The sequence below is a fragment of the Mixophyes fleayi genome, chromosome 1 (assembly GCF_038048845.1).
Source record: "Mixophyes fleayi isolate aMixFle1 chromosome 1, aMixFle1.hap1, whole genome shotgun sequence".
Classification (NCBI taxonomy): Eukaryota; Metazoa; Chordata; class Amphibia; order Anura; family Limnodynastidae; genus Mixophyes; species Mixophyes fleayi.
Genome location: NC_134402.1, coordinates 413,857,930 through 413,878,228, shown reverse-complemented (window position 1 = coordinate 413,878,228; position 20,299 = coordinate 413,857,930). Strand labels below are relative to the sequence as shown.

The following is a 20,299-nucleotide window of genomic DNA, read 5'->3' as shown; positions in this document are numbered from 1 at the left end:
GGTAATTCATTTAGCATTATGCTGTTATTTGTTTGCAAAGCAAAGACTATTTCTCAACTCACAATACTGCATTGTCAATACTGTGACTACTAGTGGCTAAGCTGTAATGATAGCTTATTGTATCTGCATCGCTATTGTAACGTATAACAATATCCTTTCGAAATCCTTGGTAATTACAGCTTATTTGTATTCTACTTCCTACCGCAGCATGTCAAGGCTGTAGGATTTGGAAGGTGAAGCGATTGCACATTTTAAAAATATGAGAAACATACCAAAATGCTAAGAGAAGTCTGGATATTTGTGAATTACACCACACGACTAGTAAAAACATTGTGTTCCCTGAGCAGTATGATGCTGCCTTTGGTATGTGTGACTTCGCGGCATAGGAAAATTACAGAAGAAAAAAAACAAGAAGTAATAATTCCTTTTGGGTATGTCCATTAAAATGCAAAGTGTACTTTATGAAACAAGAAAACATCTCTCATATGCGATCAGCCTCATTCTGTCCATCAACTCAAAGATTCCAAACCCAATCCACTTTTTAAAATACCGTTTTAGTGCAATGGTCCACATGGAACTGAGAAAAACTCGGTGTAAAGTCAGTGAAAATAACACTTCAAGATAGAATAGAGGTAACTAATGGGTATTTATTAATATAGCTCAAAGGTGCAAGTTGGCACTAAACCATAGCAACCAATAAGATATTTGCTTTCACTGCCTAATGTGCATGAGACAGACAAAAGCTGACTGGTGATTGGTTTCTATAGATTACCGTGTCTTTATGCTACGTACCCACCAGCACTAAAATGATACGTTTAACAAGTGTGTTCAATGCCAAATAAGTGCATGTATACAGGTGTGAAAAACCACTCTATAAAACGACACCATACATAATTGCCATTTACACATGCATCAACGATCATTGCGGCGCGTTATTTTGATTGACACTTGTTCCATTTAACTGCGTTTGACACGTGTACAACATTATATATTCACCTACAAATGCATATCCAAATACATTTCAAACACATGCAGTTTATATGCATTTTAATATGCGTAAAGAAAATGTACTTTAACTTCAATAGTATTTTTATTTTTCTTACAAATAGAAGGTATACAGAAAAAAAAAAGATGGGGAAGACCAGAAAAAAGAAGGGGGGAGAGGGGGGTACATAGTGAGGTAAACACGTTACAGCACCTCAAAATTCGTGATACTTAACATAGTGGAGACTCACAGGTCAAGAAAATGTACTTTAATCGCCGGTGGATATGTAGCATTAATGTTGATAAAGAACTCTCTGTTCTGGCTTGTAACACACATCACACATAAGCTGCATCTGAAATGTCCTCTGTTTCAGTGGTGTGAAGAGTAAGAGATGTAATCAACAAGAATAAACTGGAGGCTTGTAAATACTCCCACGGGCCACTAGAGTTAGCACAAGCATGGAGTGCAACGTAAGAGAGTTTTACTTCTACCACACAGCTGCTAGTGACATTTTTCATTTCCTGGCTTTTAGTCTGCATTAGGAAGGTTCTAAATTAATAAGCATTGCTTCATAAGAATGCACAGCCTTCTAATATACAAGAAAGAGTGGCCTGGAGGAGTAATGTCATTTTCATGTAAGACGAACAGTCGGGGGAAGGAGGGAGAGGAATTAGCTTATCCTAGAAAAGTAAGAGATTTTTTATTTTATTTTTTTGTTAACAAAGAGCAGAATCAGCAAAGAGTTATGTCTTTAAAAATTATTAAAGGGATGATGGATGCTGACACTGTGCATAAACGGTTTGAGAAAAACAGCAGGTTTAAGCAACACATTTGTCATGCACAGACTGTCAGGTTCTCAGACGGTTAATGCTAACATTAATCAAGAGTGGGGTGCCGAAATCCCAACTAGCAGCTTGATTTGTCCTCGCCGTACAGGCCTCAGTCTAAATACCCCACTGTGTGAGAGAAGTAGCAAATAAGCAGAAGCGTCTGCATTTTTTAAAAGTTAACTCACAGTCTGAAAAAACATGTCTCATTGCCACGCACACCCAACACTAACGGATTACTCCATGTCCGCTAAAGATGTGAAGTAATGGTGAGCATACAGAAACTGCTATGTGATACCAAGGGGTAGATTTAATAAAGCCTCTAAAGAGGAAAACTGGAGGTGTTGCCCATAGCAACCAATCAGATTCTAGCTATTATTTTCTACAAAGTACTAGATAAATGATAGCTAGAATCTGATTGGGTGATACGGTCAACACCTCCACTTTTCCTTTTTAGAAGCTTTAAAACATCTACCCCTAAATGTTATTTGTTGCATCCTTCTCCCCATTAAGGAAAATATGCAGAACTGCATATTTATGGAGAGTGCCAGCTAATCATCACTTTGCTACAGTAGCGCTAGTGTCATTTATATCTATTATAGTCTAACTGGACATGGTGGTTGTATATACCACTTTTAAATAGCCCATTATAATCCTCTGTATATAACTGTTTATATATAAAAGGGCTCTATCCCTTGAGAAACACATCCTTTTATTGCGCTTTTCTAGAGAACTTGAGAGATATGAACATTCCATGAAAATAATAGCTCTCCATATAATTATGTGAAACACTGGAGAGGTTTCAACCTTGGAGAGATAGTTCTAATGAGCATTTTACTGAATCCTCAGCTTTGAAGATTTATTTAAATCTAGTACTGAGATTCATGTAGTCAGAGAACAAGCTGTATGCAAGATCCACATCAAGAACGTAGTGAACATTGCTGTATCCCCTCTTGCATTCATTTATTTATCTTTCACTGACCATAACTTGTATTATATCAACAATTGCTGACTGTGTATATATTGCTCTGATGGAGTAGGTGTTGGTTGTGCTAATGTAGTTCATATTAGTTTATTTAGTAATATTATTACAAGACAACCTTAATCTGCACAGTTTGTGGGCACAACCAATATTTAGCTCTTTGTGATTCGTGCCTCAGTGATGTCACTATTTCCTAGTGAATTGGCTCAGCCCACAAAGTGGCTGCCACCATAGCGTGGAGATGATAGGTACACTTCTTTATAGTTATCCTAATGATGAGATCATTAAGACAATGTTATACGTTGTAATTTAATGTATATATAACTTTTTTATAAAATTTGGTATTTTTGAAAGGTACATTTAAAAACGAATAAATAAATTGAGGCTAAGAAAGCAAACAATTATCTTGAATGTTACAGGAACTGCATCTGTGTTTATTAAAAAAGATATAGGGGCATATTCAATTAAGCCACAACATCGCGGCTCTGCATTTTTTTTTTGCTATTACGCTAACGCAACATCGCGGATTTCCCTTCGCAATCCTATGGGGTGTGCACGGAAATCCGCGGTGACATGAAGTGCCTTCAGGTCTGTTCCGGACGCACCTCGCGCATAACTGAATATGCTCCATATTGTACTTTTTTTTCTGGGGATAGGGCGTTTTACTGGTAAATTTAGGCCATAGTGTTCCCAAAAGCATTCAGGACAGACCAGGGTTCTGCGGAATAACAAGCCAGACCTCAAGTACAGAAATGAACATTGGGGAACCTCTAAAGAGGCATGACATTTAGGGTGGTGCTCTCCAGAAAGCCACTAAACTATATATGCCAAAGGCTGGATTCTGCGCCAAGTACTGAGAAACAATAAATAAAAAGAATATTACTTGATTTCCATAGTTTTAAATGCCAGGTACTGGCTGTCTGGGTTCCTGATTTTAACCATTTATGTGTAAGGGACCCTGAAGACCAGCAAATATATAAAGATATTGTCATGACATGGTCGAGGTTCAAGTAATAGTGGTAATACCCCATAAAGGCTTCACCTAGCCTAATCCATTGCAGTGGTTTGGAGGAAGGGGAGGGGTGCACTTTTACATGAGATATCCCCTTTAAGAGTCGCTGAGGTTTATTTATTAACCAAGTGCTAAAATACAGAGCAACAAACCATAAGATATTTATTGTAACCAATAAGATATTTGCTTTAATAGTGTAACTTTCACTAGATTGCTCAAATCTGATTGCTGACGGACAGGGCCGGATTAAGACAATTTAGGCCCCTGGTCTAAGGGTACTGTGAGGCCCCCAGTAATTTGTAAAGCCCACTCCCCCCTGCATCCAATTCATGTCCCCACCCCCAGTCATGATCCGCCCGCAATGTATCACCTCTGCTCTTCTTCTGAGTCATAGTCTCATGTGACCTCATCACCAAGCAGCGCACTGCGACCTGCGCTTGCACCGACAGCAGGGTAGCTAACAGCATCAGATTTGCTGTTTACTGCGCCTGCCTAACTTGAATGAATGGGAGGCAATGGCAGTCAGGGGCGGCGGGGCTGTGCTTAACCCGATCGCTGGCATTATTAAGTAAAAAATCTTTGTTAGGGCCCCCCAGCTGCTCGAGGCCCCTGGGCTATAGCCCAAAAAGCCCATTACGTTAATCTGGCTCTGCTGATACATTGCTAGAGGTAACTGTATATTTGCACCTTATTAGTAAATAACTCCTTATGGGTCACATTAGCTGATGTAGGAGTGAAGCAATACCATAAATAAAGTTGTTTGTTTATTTGTTTTTACAATTTCTTCCAAACACAAATAGTTCTTTCCAAGTCCACTGTTTATTATCACAACAGGCATCTTGTTCTTTATACTAATTTTTTTCCACCGAGCGCAGATGTAATTTCCTTTGTTTTCTCCCCCCAATGTTTAATGAAATACCACCTGCATGGTATGGAACTGTACGGATTTGGAAAGCTGTATATGAACAGCAACGCTGCTGGAGAAAATGTATGTTCACCTGTCAATCAAAGACTAATGCAGTCAGCATTATTTATAGTTACTTACATCAGTGTTACATGACCGGTATCGCTTCCTCTCTCCCAGGCAATATTTTCCTCCTCCTGAAGGCCTGTAAAAAGGCACTGTGTTTTACTTTTTATGTCTACAATTTTAACAATATCATCAACCGGACACATGGATATTAAAATATAACAACATGGAAGTAAATCAGATTTCGGTTTTAGCCTATAACCGCCAAGCGCTGGAGGTGGATAGTAAAAACACAACATGACTTTCCTTATTGGCTCTTTGAGCCCTAGCATTGTTGAAAAGAGAATAGAATTGGAATGGCAGATAAAAAGACAAGCACGTATCCTTGTGATTGCCTCTGGGTGATATCTGGTGTAATAATAATCTAATTCAATAATGTCTAGCTTGGCATGGTGTGCTTAGTATGACACGGGAGCAGAGGTTATGATTTTAAAACTTTCTATAGGGAATTAACAACACATAATAAAAAAATACTACATGGGGAGTAAAACAGAAATGGGCATTTATGTGTCACACTGAAACCAAGGGTAACAAAACGAATACCTGCCTTTTTATTTGTAAAAAAAAAAAGAAAAAAAGAAATTGGACATATACTGAGCAGGTCAAAAACAACATGCAATGCATTATCACAATACACACAAGATGATGTCTAATAAAATACAGCATATGCTTCTGTTAATGCAAATAATCAAAACAAATACTTACTGTATTCATACTGCCATTAATTATATAGATAGTCAGATTGTTATACTGATGGAGCAATGTCAAGTCTTTGCTTCAATATAAAGCAACAAATATCTTCTATAGTGCAGGCATGTTTTCTATAGAATAATGATCTCAAATCTGAAGTGCGTTCAAGTTTTGTTCACTAAGCGTTGATACGCACCTCAAAAGGAATGGAGCAACGGGATCACTGCGGCTGCACACGGAGGTGGCCATATTGGAAAAGATTTTGGAATGCTACATTTGTGTCCTAGAATGCTTTACCATTATTTGATTACTGCAATATGAAGCATGTATGACTCTATACAATATTTGAGTGCACTCAAACATATCCTACAAGTCTATCCTCTTGCAACATCTTCTACACCTGATATCTGAGTGAGATGCAGGAATGCGTTCCAGCACAGATTGGCCAAAATGATAACATAGCACACAACATGAAACCAAAATTCTAGACAGGATCCAAATGGTCTTTAGGATGGCTCAGGCTTACTTTAGCTACTTACGCTGGACTGTCACAGTGTCTTATAGATGATGAGACGCCTCCGCCGCAAGTCCTGGTGCACTCTCCCCACACTGACCATGGACCCCAATCTCCATCTATACTCTTTGGCCAGGTCCCGAAACTTACACATTCTCCCTGATAACACCACTAAAAAAACAACCCAGAGAAGACACAAGGATTAGTTTAAGATCTGATAGGACAAATGGATGCTGAAACAGCAATACTCTGATACATGCATTAACATTCCAAAGCATCCCGATCATTACAAAGAGCATAGTGCTGAAACACATCTGGGGGTAAATGTATGATTCTCCGGATTCTTCATCTCCGGCGTGTTCAGCCTCTTCAGCGCTTAAATTTAAAGCGGCGCTGCATTGTAAAGGGAAGTTTCCCTTTACAATGCAGCGCCGCTTTAAATTTAAGCGCTGAAGAGGCTGAACACGCCGGAGATGAAGAATCCGGAGATTCATACATTTACTCTTTAATCAGCTATTATTACCAGTAAAGCAATATTATAGTTATCATATTAAACAATACAATTTGAGTTATTTCCCTTTAAGTGGTCTATAATTATCATGTAAACAGTTGTCAGCCCACGTAGAACGGTTTACCATAATCCTCTCTGTGAAAACATTCTGTATTACCCCCTAATAAACCAGTTGTTAATAATATTTTTATATCAATGTTCTGTATAAGTCCCCAATTTCCTAACCATAATACTAAATGCCAATAATTCAATTAAGTAAAGTGCATTATTAATTAAAAACTGTAACCATGTGTCTAAAATTTGATGCACAGACACAGTGCAGATCCCGAGTAACAAATGTTACCAGAATCTGACCTTAAGTCTAAACGTTCTGCTTTACAGTGTTGTACAAAAGTGATATCCAATGACTTGACTTGTTTATTGCAAAAAATAGATTATTTTGACAGCCTGCTGCTGGTGATGTGTTTCTCTTCACCTTCCTTTTGCATATTTTTCCAAACCAACACTCTCACTGTTGACTTTAATTGGAGCTGTTGCAATTTGTCAATGTTTTGTTTACAGAAACCTCCTTTTTAGAAAGGAAAACAAAGTTACGCCAATTAAGCACACCAGCATTGCAAGTGGAGTCAGGTGCTACAAAACAATATCCAGCGTGATCAGCAATCTATAAGGTGGTACAACAGTGCTGACTACAGTGAGATTTATGCTCACTAAGATAGTTGCCCTGTTTGGACCATGACTGTAGACTAAACACATATATATATATATATATATATATATATATATATATATATATATATATATATATATATATATATACATATACACACACATACATACATAAAAATCTGGGGTAAAATGTGAAATGCAATGTACAGTTTTTCACGCTCCAGCCATGACAGTGTTAGGGTGTTGGTCAGTGTTCACTGGAAGCGAACACCATTAGTAAATTGGGTTAGTGGAGATGCCATGAAGATGGAAATATTATCTGAGCCAAACTAAGCCTATTAGTGTTATTAGTACAGAAACAGAAGTTCTACTGGACACCAGGGCCATACACTAAAATGAGAACTCCATAAAAACACATATGCAGTTTTGGAGTAAACCCCTGTTCCCCAGGCAAGACGAATTACTGTCCCTAAGAATCCCAATGTTCCGAGAGAATCTCACTCTCGCAGTCTGCACTCCCATGATCCTCCGGGGCTCACAGCCTTGTGTTTGAATGTAATATGGTAAAGATGGAGGTTATCAATGCAACTGACAAGACAATAACTCCCACTATAGCACTTCACTTTCAAACACCAGGCTATGAGCTCGTAGAATCCTGGGAGTGTAGGCACCGGTGGGGGTGACTTTTTTCCAAGCACTGCCCAGTGTTGCTATATAGTGGAAAATGTTTTATTCTAAATATTGGGGACTTCTATTTTAATTTTCAATTAAAATGCTAAATAATGTGACATTTTACTGTAAAATATGAAAGAAATAAGTAACGGCTACTTGACACATGTGCTGCACATGCTAAGCATACTATTATTAGCTCTTTACAGCTAGTAACTGAAATAAAATGTTTTAGAATGAATCAGAGGCATTTTCCAGTGCAACAAACACAGACGGACGGTGGTGAATTTATGGGCAGGGCTACAGTTTCCTCGAGAAACACCCATAATTGCACATGTGTAAATGACAAGGCAAAGGTTATCAAAAATACCATGCAATGTAGCAATTTGTAAAGGTCTACCACATATAAAGTACACCGATACTATCTGAAATACACCCAGACAAGATAGAGCTGTAGTTAAACATTCAGTCCCACAGTCTTGGATTCATCTTGTTCACTGCTGGTTGCATGAAAGACTCTTTGTAATTCAACTCACTGCCAAACAAATAACAGCTGCTTGGGTGTTCTAAGAGTTTTTTTGTGGTTGAATAATGAATGATAAAACGAGAGAGAGAGAGCACTTTTCATGTCTTCCCAACAATCAAACCCGTAGGATAACCCCCATCCACAGAAGAAGGGAAGCCTCTAGCAGCCATGAGATTGCTACAAAGAATCAGAATGGTCTCACCAGGTCACATACAGTAGCACAACACCCATGCAATTGGTTATGTGCGAATTAAATTACGTCAGCCCGGAGTGCACAGTGAAGAAATGGAAGGAGACAAGCGGGGACTGAGGGTGAGAGCCGGTCAATGGGATCATGGCCAAATTCCCAGATGAGGCAGCTAAGAGATGCTAGGAAGAGAAAAGCCACCATTCATAAAATACAGAACAAAGTAAGTATAGGAACGGAATAGACAGCACAGATTCATGAGAGAGAAAGACCTGAACACTTTTCTACAAGAAACTGGTGAATCACAACGGGGGGTAATATGGTGACAATGCTTTCTCCTGTTCGGGGGCAGCTTTAATAAAGACAAAGTCTGAGAACATTTTACCATATGGAGCAACATGATCATCATCACCATTTATTTATGTAGCGCCACAGAGAATATCTGTTATTCACATCAGTCTAAATTCCCTAACACACACACTAGTGTTAATTTTGTTAGCAGCCAATTAACCTACTAGTATGTTTTTGGAGTGTCGGAGGAAACCCACACAAACATGGGTAACGTCATGGTCGGGAATCGAACTCACGATCCCTCTGCAATATAATGAGACACCACACATACAGTAGCAGTGTATCAGACCCATCACAATACTGGTGCCTTTTAGAAATCAGGTTCTAATAATGTCCCAAGTGGACCACTTTTGGACAATTTCTGATATTTAGGCAGGACTCTCCAAGTAGTCCTTCAGTAGAGCTTATGGGACTACCACTATTATCTGTATCTATTTCTCGGCCCAGGAGTTGTGACAACTAACAGAGAAACTTGCTGTTAGTGTGGCTGGTTAGGAGATTCAAACTCCTGTATTCAACAGCGGAATGGAAGGAGCCGCAGTCACTGCTGTCAATTACTTCAGACACTGCACAACACATAGAGATGTATCAATAGAATTCTGCAGCGGAACATTCCATTGTGCAGAAGTGTAAAGTTCCACTTTTGCTTCACAATTCAGCACTGTATATGTAAATACCACATTCTGCGCAATTTATGGTCTATAAATACAGCTAGGACGATGACATTCTTCTTTGTGTGGAACAAAAATGTGGAATAAAAAAATTAGGGAGCTTCCGGCCACAACAAAAATAATAGGTGGAATTCTGCAATGAACCCTAAAGGACAAATTCCACTTGAAAAAAGTGGATAACTCTGCAATCTGAGGCGATTATATTCCCCTGGACAAATTTAAAAATGTCATTCAGGTTTACACACAACCATCTAATTGCTATAGCACTAGCTATATTCAGGTTTACACACAACGCTCTAATTGCTATAGCACTAGCTATAGCAATTAGAGCGCTAAAACCAACCCGCTGCCATCCAGCCATGGAGCACGATAAGTGGTGTAACATTGGACAATTGGACAGCTGTCATCCTTACGGATGATTCTTCACAACCATGGCAAGACCATGGTGTGCAATACTGGAAACAACTAATATGTTCCGAGAGCTTTAGAGTTGGGGTAAGGAGGGTAGCTTCCTAGTAAAAAATATAATCTTGTGTTGACAACATGACAAAACAAGTAAGACAGTAAACCCTGTGAGAAAATATGATGCATTGATGCTCTTTGCATATAATTGTGTCCAAAACAGAGAGCACAGCAGAGTAGTTTTGTATCACAGGACAACAAAAATAACCCCCCAATCTGATTATATAAACACATGGTTGAAAGCAGAGAAGCACTTGGTAAGACTTGCAGGACGCCATGCACATCCTCTCTTGGTTTGCAAGGTACACTGTGTAAAATTAGCACGGTGACATCAGAAAACATACTTTTCTACATTTGTGTTTAGTTCCACTTTATCAAAAAAATCCTGCCTCAGGGAATTCTGGGTGCAGACATTCTAATTACTAAATGAAAATAGAAAGTGACTGTGTGGAAAAGCAGGTCCATTACTGCCTGGAAGCGTGCTGACACTTTTAAAAGTCAACCTTTTGGCAGCAATTCAGATACTTCAGTTGAAGGTGTTAAATCAGTGGCTGAAAGCAAGGACTTAGATCAGTGATGGACAACATATTTTCAGGAGCTTCACAAGTGACCCTTGATTTCACAAGGTACCATACATTATCTGTGCCGGGGGGAGGGTGAAAGAAAGGATTAGACAACATTATCAGATCACAGTACCAGTCTCCAGGCAGCCAGCTGATCACATAGAGCTGCGCACCCAGCTATAAAAATACATTTCTAAGATGCCCTCTTCCGATAGGCAGAGACCCTGGGGCCGCGGCATGCAGCTGTTTTCCCTGGAGCTCTGTAATCAGGGGAGGGCTGGAAAATTTTAGCCTGGGGGACAAGAATCGACTCAGCAGCCTATTAAGAACATTTTAAAGGAAAGAAATGCAGGTGGCCCAGTGACCCAGCCCAAGGTAGCCCCCTATGGGACCGGCCTGAGGGCAGATGCCTCCCTGTCCCCCAGCCCAACCTGCTCCTGTCTAATAGTGAATGGGCAAATTAACTTTGCTTACTAACATTAAGTAGCAGTGAAGTTGGGTGTAAGCAGGGTGACCAATCACAAGAGCTTCCAGCCTCCCCCACTCATCCTACATCCAGAGAAATGTCTGCATATAGCAGCCCCCGGGAATCTGGTTGTGGGGAGGGGCCGCTTTAGGATAATATTGTTCTGTATGGCAATACAGCTTTAATGGGAATCCTGCTCTGAAACCCAATGTCAGCTCCGTATCACCCTGTATTAAGATATACCACAATATATCCCTCAAGGTAAGAGATTGTAAACTCAATTGGGCATCAAACTGACACGGATATATAAAAGATAACCTAATGGTGTCATTATAGAATTTGATGGATAACTAAATATTTGCATTAGAACAGGAAATAACAGCTCAATAAAATAAAGATATGACGCAAACACTGAAAGTGATACGCAGTAATGGAAATAAATTGTCAGCACTAGCCACAAATCTCTGTACAAATATAAAAAAAAACACACACACACACATATACATATACACACACACACACACACATACTGTATATAGATCATGCTTTATGTACTTCTTAAAAAGCTTTTGCTACATGTGGTAGCGAGTAACAAGCTATACTTCTTATTTTTAGGCAATGCATTTCATCACCCAATTCAGCCCATAAGCTGCCATTGACAAACACAAACCCGGATTAAACCCTTCCAAAACTGCTAGCAGCACTTTGTTAAACTAAACTATAAATGACCCGTAGTTACCAGCTGAAACCAAATACTTTTAAAAGGGAGTTATTTTTCATCTCCAGTTGATTTATAGAATGTTAGCCTGGTGTATAGAGCCACGTTCTTAGTCATGCTCTAGATTATTACATGCATAATACTTCTGTATAACTTATTGTTTCCGATAAAGAGAAAAATACAACCATGTAAACTCTCATATTGTGGAAAGCCTTGTTAATCTCATTGCTAAGTATATATATATATATATATATATATATATATATATATATATATATATATATATATATATACATACACACACACACACACACACACACACACACACAAGTTAACCGTGCATGATACCCATGCATTCTAGTCAAATCAAGCTACTTAAGGTGTTAAAAAGGTTCTTGTCATCTTCATCGCCACACACACACGCCGCTAGGCTTTTATATATTAGATAATGCTAAGAATTTAGTACGTCAGTGTAGTATATAACTCCGCCCAGCAGGTGGCGCTGCAGCTTGAGCACTCTGTCACCCGGTAGTTTTTTCCACACACACACACACACACACTAATACACGCCGCTATATATATATATATATATATATATATATATATATATATATCATGGTGTATCTGCTCCTGAGGAAGTCCCACGGTGTTGGGACGAAACGCGTTGAGCTACTGTTACTCTACTGGCATCATTTCTGTACCTCATGTGAGTTCATACTGCTTTTTTATTAAAGTGTTATTTTTTACTCTGACATGGCAATTTTGTGTTTGTCTGTCCGCCTATGATATTTGCCTGATCGATTATACCATGATGGACTGTTGACCCTGAGCACACATACGCTACTTGTATAACAGGATCTCTGGTACGCAGATTTTTTGTTTTTATTTGGAGGTGTATACCTAATATCAAGCCATTTTGGTTGTTGGGCTTCCACTATTGATAGTGGTGGAGGATTTATCACAATTGGTGTTACATAACACAACTATACTACACTATATGTGCTTTTTTATCCACATTGTCATCATCCTGTGGGTGAGGGGGAGGTACTACCTCTGAAGAGGAACTCCTACCATACCACTTGATCCTGGAATCCTTACGGTACGCAGTTTATTACATCGTCCCCATTTCTATCTGATATTACACATTGGGCGCCCTACTTGTTTTCTCTATCAACATATATATATATATATATCTCTGCTATATAAATGCCTAGTGGCGTGTGTGAAAAAAAAACAAAAACCAAGCTGCAGCGCCACCTGCTGGGCAGAGTTATACACTGACCTATATATTTCTTGAAGGAGAAGTGACAGTTGGGAGTGGTTGGTGGTTGCCAGGGGTAACAGTGGGGAGTTTTTAACACCTTAAGTAGCTCGATGAAGGATGTGGCGATGAAGATGAAGGATGAGGGGATGGAGAAAAATGCTAAGGTGTTGACATGTGGACAAAACCGCGTTAAAAAAGGGCGCTTGCTTCGGGAAGTAACGCTCTTCCCCTGAGGAGGCCTGGGCTAGGCCCAAATGCATGACAAGAACCTTTTTAACACCTTAAGTAGCTTGATTTGACTAGAATGCATGAGTATCATGCACGAGTTAACATATATATATATATATATATATATATATATATATATATATATATATATATATATAAAATTTTCACACATGTTTATTGCAAAATTCTGTGAAAAGATAAATATTGGTTCCACTGCTCCTGTGACGCGTAAAGTTGTTTGTGATCTAAGCACCGTCCCCGTAAAAATTACTTCAAAAGATCCCCTCTCTGACGGAACTCCTGCACATTGGGCAAAGTAAATAAACTAAAATAAAACTTTGCAACTCATTTTAAAGTAATCCTCATGTGATGCCCGTTCTATCTGCTCCTGGCAAGGAGTGATGCACAGGAGAAAGTGCCTTTCAGCGCAAAACTGGTTATATGCTTATTTCCAGTAGCAATCCAATACTGACAAGGAATGGGCTAACATAGATGTAGGAAATCCTATGTTGCTGGTTTCCCCACAAATCACGTTAACATAATAACTCTCTAACACAGAAGCCAATTCTAAGAATTGTTAAAAGGAAAAAATCCCCGTCTTGCAGAAGGGCCACCATCTCTTGAAAATAGTTTGTGGATGCCCAGGATTGTGAGTGATTTTGCTAAATAGTAATAGCAATGACTAGTGCCTGGTCTAAGTGACAAAATAAACTTTGCTAAAGTCTTCATTAAATCATACTTGCTTACTTTCAGGGAGTCTCCCAGACTCCCATAAGAGCATGCCTCCCTCCCGGATCCTACCCACCGTGTCATCATACCCCCAATGCAGCTAATTGGGCCATTGCAATGCAGGGGGCGGGGCCACATTGGGAGGTTTGAATGTTGGTATGAAATGGATTTGAAAACTGTCACATTAGAGGGAATATAATAGAGTAAAAGGCCAAGCAAATGTAACTCAAAAACCCAATATATAAAATTTTGTCACGTATACTATAACAGAACAGAGAAACATAGGGCTGAGTTTAGACCCAAAAATTAGGGTCTAAAATGCGACACATAAGAATAGCATATTCACGTATATATACTGAGGTGTACACATCCCAAGATGAATCCAGCTCTGCATCAGCAACATACATTTACATACCACCAGGTCATAACAACAAGAAACGTTTTTTAGCATTTGCTTTGATAGCAAAGTCTATTTAAGTTAAAAGACCCTTCTACAATAAAGCAGATAAAATATAAATGAAAGTAGCGGACAAATTATCTTTAAAATATGCACAGAAAGTCATATAATCATGCACGATCAATGAAGAAAGCACCTATCAGCTTCACAGGTGAATTTGCAATTATCCAATCAGAAATGGCTGTATCTGTTCATAATTACGCAAACATGCCCTTACTGTACTTGACCCAAGTTATCCCACTCGGACTGGCCCACCTTGGTGCTGGGATATTCCCCGGTGGGCCCCGATGCTTGATCGCCCCGGCCCCTTTGATGGTGGGGTAGAGCAGTGAGAAGCTCATTTTTGTTTTTTAGTGGGTTTTTTTTTTTTTAATGCAAGATCGGGGTGGGGGGATGGGATAGTGGTGGTTCGGAGGCGTGGAGGGGGGAGGGGCGGGAGGTGCTGCCTATACTAAACTATTGGGAGGGGGGGTCTGCCTATACAAAACTATTGGGAGGGGGGGTCTGCCTATACAAAACTATGGGGAGGGGGGGGCCTGCCTATACAAAACTATGGGGAGGGGGGGCTGCCTATACTAAGCTATAGGGAGGGGGTTGGGGGCCTGCCTATACTAAACTATAGGGAGGAGGTGGGGGGCCTGCCTATACTAAACTATAGGGAGGGGGCTGCCTATGCTAAACTATAGGAAAGGGGGCTGCCTATACTAAACCACAGGGAGGGGGAGGCTGCCTATAGTAAAATATAGGCCTATAGTAACATATAGGGAGCGGAGGCCTTCCTATACTAAACTATAGGGAGGGGAGGCTGCCTGTGCTAAGTTATAGGGAAGGGGGGACTGCCTATTCTAAACTTTAGGAACGGGAGCTGCCTGTACTAAACAATAGGGAGGGGGGAGGTTGTCTAGACTAAACTATAGGGAGGGGGGAGGCTGCCTATACTAAACTATAGAGAGGGGGGAGGCTGCCTATACTAAACTATAGGGAGGGAGGGCTGCATATACTAAACTATAGGGAGGGGGGCTGCACAGAGAAAATTATATGGAGTGGGTTATAATGTGTGAGGGAATGCAGGGGCTGTTTTAATAGTACATGGGTGGAAGGTAGGCTATTAATTTAATGGTGGAGTTTAGGTGGGCACTAATTATTTAATGGATGCTATTTTATTTGTGGGGTGATAGTGCAGCAATTTAATTTATTGGTGGGGCCCATTAAATTAAGAAGGAGTGACAAGACCTTTAATTTAATGTTCGGGTGGTTTGGGTCTATAATTGAATGTGGGGCTGAGTTTGGGGAGGAGGACTTTTTATTAAATGTGAATATTAGTAATGCCGGGATGGTCGTAGGAAATGGTTACATTAAACGTAAATGCTATTATTGCTGGGGCTGTTTAGAGGGAGGGTAATAGATTTATTTATTAAACGTGAATACTATTAATTTAATACTGGGGTTGGTTGGAGGGAAATAGATATATTTATCAAATATGAGTACTATTACTTTAATGTTGGGACTGGAGAGAGGCCTAATTATTAAATGTGGGTGCTGTTGAGTTAATGCCGGGGATGATTGTAGTTTTCTAAATTTCATATACCCATTTTGTTTTCCAATAGGGCCACCAATGATCCAGACAAGCAGCCACTGATCTAAAGAAACCAGCAGCCACAGGTGGTGAAAGTGACAAGAACAGGTAGGAGAGAGCAGGACAGTCTACAAACTGTCCTGAATCTGGTGGGGCAGTCCTGAATTTTGGTGACTGTTTTGCTTAGTCAGGATTTGGTCCAACTACAAGGACAGTTGGGAGGTATGTCCCGCTTCACACTGTACTGCTCGTGAAGGCAGAGCTGCGTGCACCTAACAGTAGTGCACACAGTTTTGTCTGTGTATTTGTCGAAAATAATAACCCCATGTCTTAAGTGCACCAGGCCCTCCACCAGCCCCCTTTGCAGCGCTACATGGTATTATGTGGCCCCCAGTCATTGGTTTCCCCAGTGGACCCTTCATGCCCCAGTCCGACACTGTCAGTATGTATTTTATGTGTGTGAATAGACAACCAGCAGAAGATTTAGAGTAGAGGTAAAGAGGTGCAAGAGTCAGTGGACACTGAAGGAGCGACCTGAGAAGTAGGAGGTCCCATATTAATTTATCGGAACTAAAACAATAACCATAGTTTTATAGCAAGTTTTACAGTTAAAACAAAACTATATTTTGTCAACTGCTTTGGACCTAATACAGTGCAGTGTTTAATATGGTACAGAGCTTATAAGATGAATGACAAGGGTTTCCACCTTCAGATAACTTGGATTTATAATCTCTTCTGACTTCCTTCTATGCTTTTCAGACATGTAATTATTTAATCAAGCAGAGTCTATATTTACAATGCCCTCGACTCGGACCCAACACAGCTCCAGGTGCTCGCTCCATTGAAGACAATTATATCCAGGAATGGAGAATTGAAACGGCACACCCCAATATGGCACTACAATCCTTAATAGGCACGCATGGATAAGATGTGCACATCATGCGAAGGGGTTGCCAATACATCCATGTAGATAATCCAAAGTAAAAGAAAAGAAAGGAGCACTGTAATGGAGCACAACAAAAACAGCTCTGTCTGGTGTATACAAAGCCATGGCTGAAAAGCAGAGATGGAAACATGCTAAAAGCAACGCATTGAATAAAAATTGCAAGAAAAAAAGTACAAGCCCATAAATAAGTCATTTGAATGTGGAAGAACCATTTGAGAATAGCAAGTTCTTTGTGTTATTGCCAGTGTTAAGAAAACACTCACTGGACCAAATTGTAAAATCTATAAAGTAAAATGATTATATCAGTGTTTACTATAATGCACGGTTTAGTGGCCATCCCATTAAATGAGCATGCCTTCCTAAGTATCACAAGTCAGCATAGAAAACCCTTTTTAGGTGGCACTAGGTCAGGGTTTCTGTCAGCAAGGATTAATAAAGTGTGACAGCTGTCCAAAAGCTTTCATTCTCTTTATTTAAACATGAGGTTGCAAGTCAAAGTGCAGTATAATCTTTGTTGAAACTAGCCAAGCTAATATAGCAGGATTCAGTGCTAAGAACAAATGACAGTAGCCATTGTTACCATAAACCCAGTCTAAAGCTCCGATTTTGAGGGACTGATTTAATAGCAATGCAGCCAGGCTGGACTAATTGGTTAAGATGATTCCCCTTACTAAGTATTTTTGTGTCAACATCTATGGCGTAATCTTGTAGCAAAAAGCAGACCACTAATCTGGTCACTAGACTGAAAAGCGGAGTTCAATTTGGTGGCTAGTATACAATACTGACCCCAATCTGGTGACTAGTATGTAATGCTGACTCACAATCTGGTGGCTCGTATGAAAATCATGTACAGTAGGCTGACAAAATAGATACACAATCTGAGGTCTAGTATGAGGAAGAGGCCCACAATCTGGTGGCTAGTATACGACTGTGACCGACAATGCGGTACTAATATGCAAAGCAGACCCTCAATTTGGTAGCTAGAATGAAACCCATCACTAATATACAAGGGAGATCCACATTCTGGTGGTTGTTATATACAAAGTAAATCCACAATATGGTGGGTTTAAAAGCTCAGTCCAGTAAGCAAAACAGGCCTCTATATGGTGGATATTATGCAAAACAGAATCCAATTCATTGGTTAGTAAACATTTCAAAGCTCACTCAGACAAATATCCGACTCGCATAGCAGTGAAAGCACTGAGTCCATAGTCTATTGAAATTAGATCTGGGCTGGGAGCACACTGAAAATCCTCATCTCCTAAGATAGATAGATAGATAGATAGATAGATAGATAGATAGAGATACGAAAGTGAACAGATTATTATTAGATGACATGATCAACTATAGCCCATAATGCTTTGTGACCACAGAGTAGAAATAAGCTTTCCTACAAACATAACTGGGGTACATACTTCTATCTCCCGGCTCTCGACTCTACAGAATTTTCACGAAACACACACATCTGGTGACCTTGTCACTCATACAAATGATAATACATAACAATTTCACATTCTCACAGCCAATAGCGTACATTATTTTACCCAGTGTTTCTTAAAAAATAAATGCAAAGTAAATATGAGGACTTGCCCCTTTTTCAATGCTGCCAGTCTGACAAAGGGTCCCTTCGGCGGCAGGAATGCTGTTGGTAACACATCTGTTACTTTTGCTCAGACACCAGAGCTCTCTACACACTTCCTAGGAAAGAAGGCAGAAGCAAGTTGGTCAGAATTACAGATACAAAGTCATGTTATGAATTGCATTGGGTGCACGTGAAGAACTACCATGTTGTTACTTGTGTATCATTAGAACGTGACATTTTAGTTACTAGCTTTTTTCACTTCAATAGTAAAGTACGTTACAAACTAGTAATTATTTTATGAATCATTAATATAAAGACAAACTATTCCCATAGTCATGCCTTAACCTTACTACCTGTGTTTACTTATGCCTATAACAGCCGTTTCTATTTGCGTAGGATTTAATTCTTTCTACAAAACACTTTACGAATGGACTCAGGAATCTGGGGTCATGTGTATAAGCGCCTCACATGTACAAAGAGCACAAACCACTCTTCTTGGTGCTTACTGATATCCTTACTACGATAAGTCACTTCCAATCATGTTATTGGTGTTGTAGTCAATGGACATATCCTATTAGCAAGAGCTGACTGGTTATTTCTAGACCTGTTATGAAGGGCTGGGTTGCTATTTCGGCTGGTTTCCAACCACAAACCACTACTCAGAAAATGTGTCAATGCTTTTTTTCTGTGGGCAGGTAATTACATCTTTAATATGATCAGCTAAAGGACAAAATCTAGCACAGAATGATAATTGCCTTACGTAGCAGAGGGCATTGATGATGTGTTTTGTGTCACTGTGTAGTGGCGGGCAGGGTATGGTGACGAGAATGGAGTCACCGCGCAGTGGTGGGCAGGGTATGATGATGTGTTTTGTGTCACTGTGTAGTGGCGGGCAGGGTATGGTGACGAGAATGGTGTCACTGTGTAGTGGCGGGCAGGGTATGGTGACGCGAATGGAGTCACCGCGCAGTGGTGGGCAGGGTATGGCGACGGGAATGGTGTCACTGTGTAGTGGCGGGCAGGGTATGGTGACGCGAATGGAGTCACCGCGCAGTGGTGGGCAGGGTATGGTGACGGGAATGGTGTCACTGTGCAGTGGGGGGCAGGGTATGATGATGTGTTTTGTGTCACTGTGTAGTGGCGGGCAGGGTATGGTGACGCGAATGGAGTCACCGCGCAGTGGTGGGCAGGGTATGGTGACGGGAATGGTGTCACTGTGCAGTGGGGGGCAGGGTATGATGATGTGTTTTGTGTCACTGTGTAGTGGCGGGCAGGCAGGGTATGATGATGTGTTTTGTGTCACTGTGTATTAGCGGGCAGGGTATGGTGACGAGAATGGTGTCACTGTGTAGTGGCGGGCAGGGTATGGTGACGCGAATGGAGTCACCGCGCAGTGGTGGACAGGGTAGGATGATGTGATTTGTGTCACTGTGCAGTGGCGGGCAGGCAGGGTATGATGATGTGTTTTGTGTCACTGTGTATTGGTGGGCAGGGTACGGTGACGGGAATGGTGTCACTGTGCAGTGGGGGGCAGGGTATGATGATGTGTTTTGTGTCAACGTGTAGTGGCGGGCAGGGTATGGTGACGCGAATGGAGTCACCGTGCAGTGGTGGACAGGGTAGGATGATGTGATTTGTGTCACTGTGCAGTGGCGGGCAGGCAGGGTATGATGATGTGTTTTGT

At 40.4% G+C, this 20,299-nt stretch overlaps 1 protein-coding gene across 4 annotated transcripts in view; it reads right to left on the bottom strand.

Moving 5' to 3' along the window:
* Positions 1-20,299, bottom strand: part of ADAMTS6 (ADAM metallopeptidase with thrombospondin type 1 motif 6) — a 232,850-nt gene that overhangs the window by 63,849 nt on the left and 148,702 nt on the right. For all 4 annotated transcript variants that reach the window (XM_075182881.1, XM_075182890.1, XM_075182867.1 and 1 more), the window contains 3 exons: positions 18,624-18,731; positions 6,066-6,211; positions 4,852-4,915 (listed from right to left, as the gene is read on the bottom strand). In XM_075182881.1, coding sequence (XP_075038982.1) covers positions 4,852-4,915; positions 6,066-6,211; positions 18,624-18,731 — 318 coding nt within the window. The remainder of the gene's footprint in view (positions 1-4,851; positions 4,916-6,065; positions 6,212-18,623; positions 18,732-20,299) is intronic.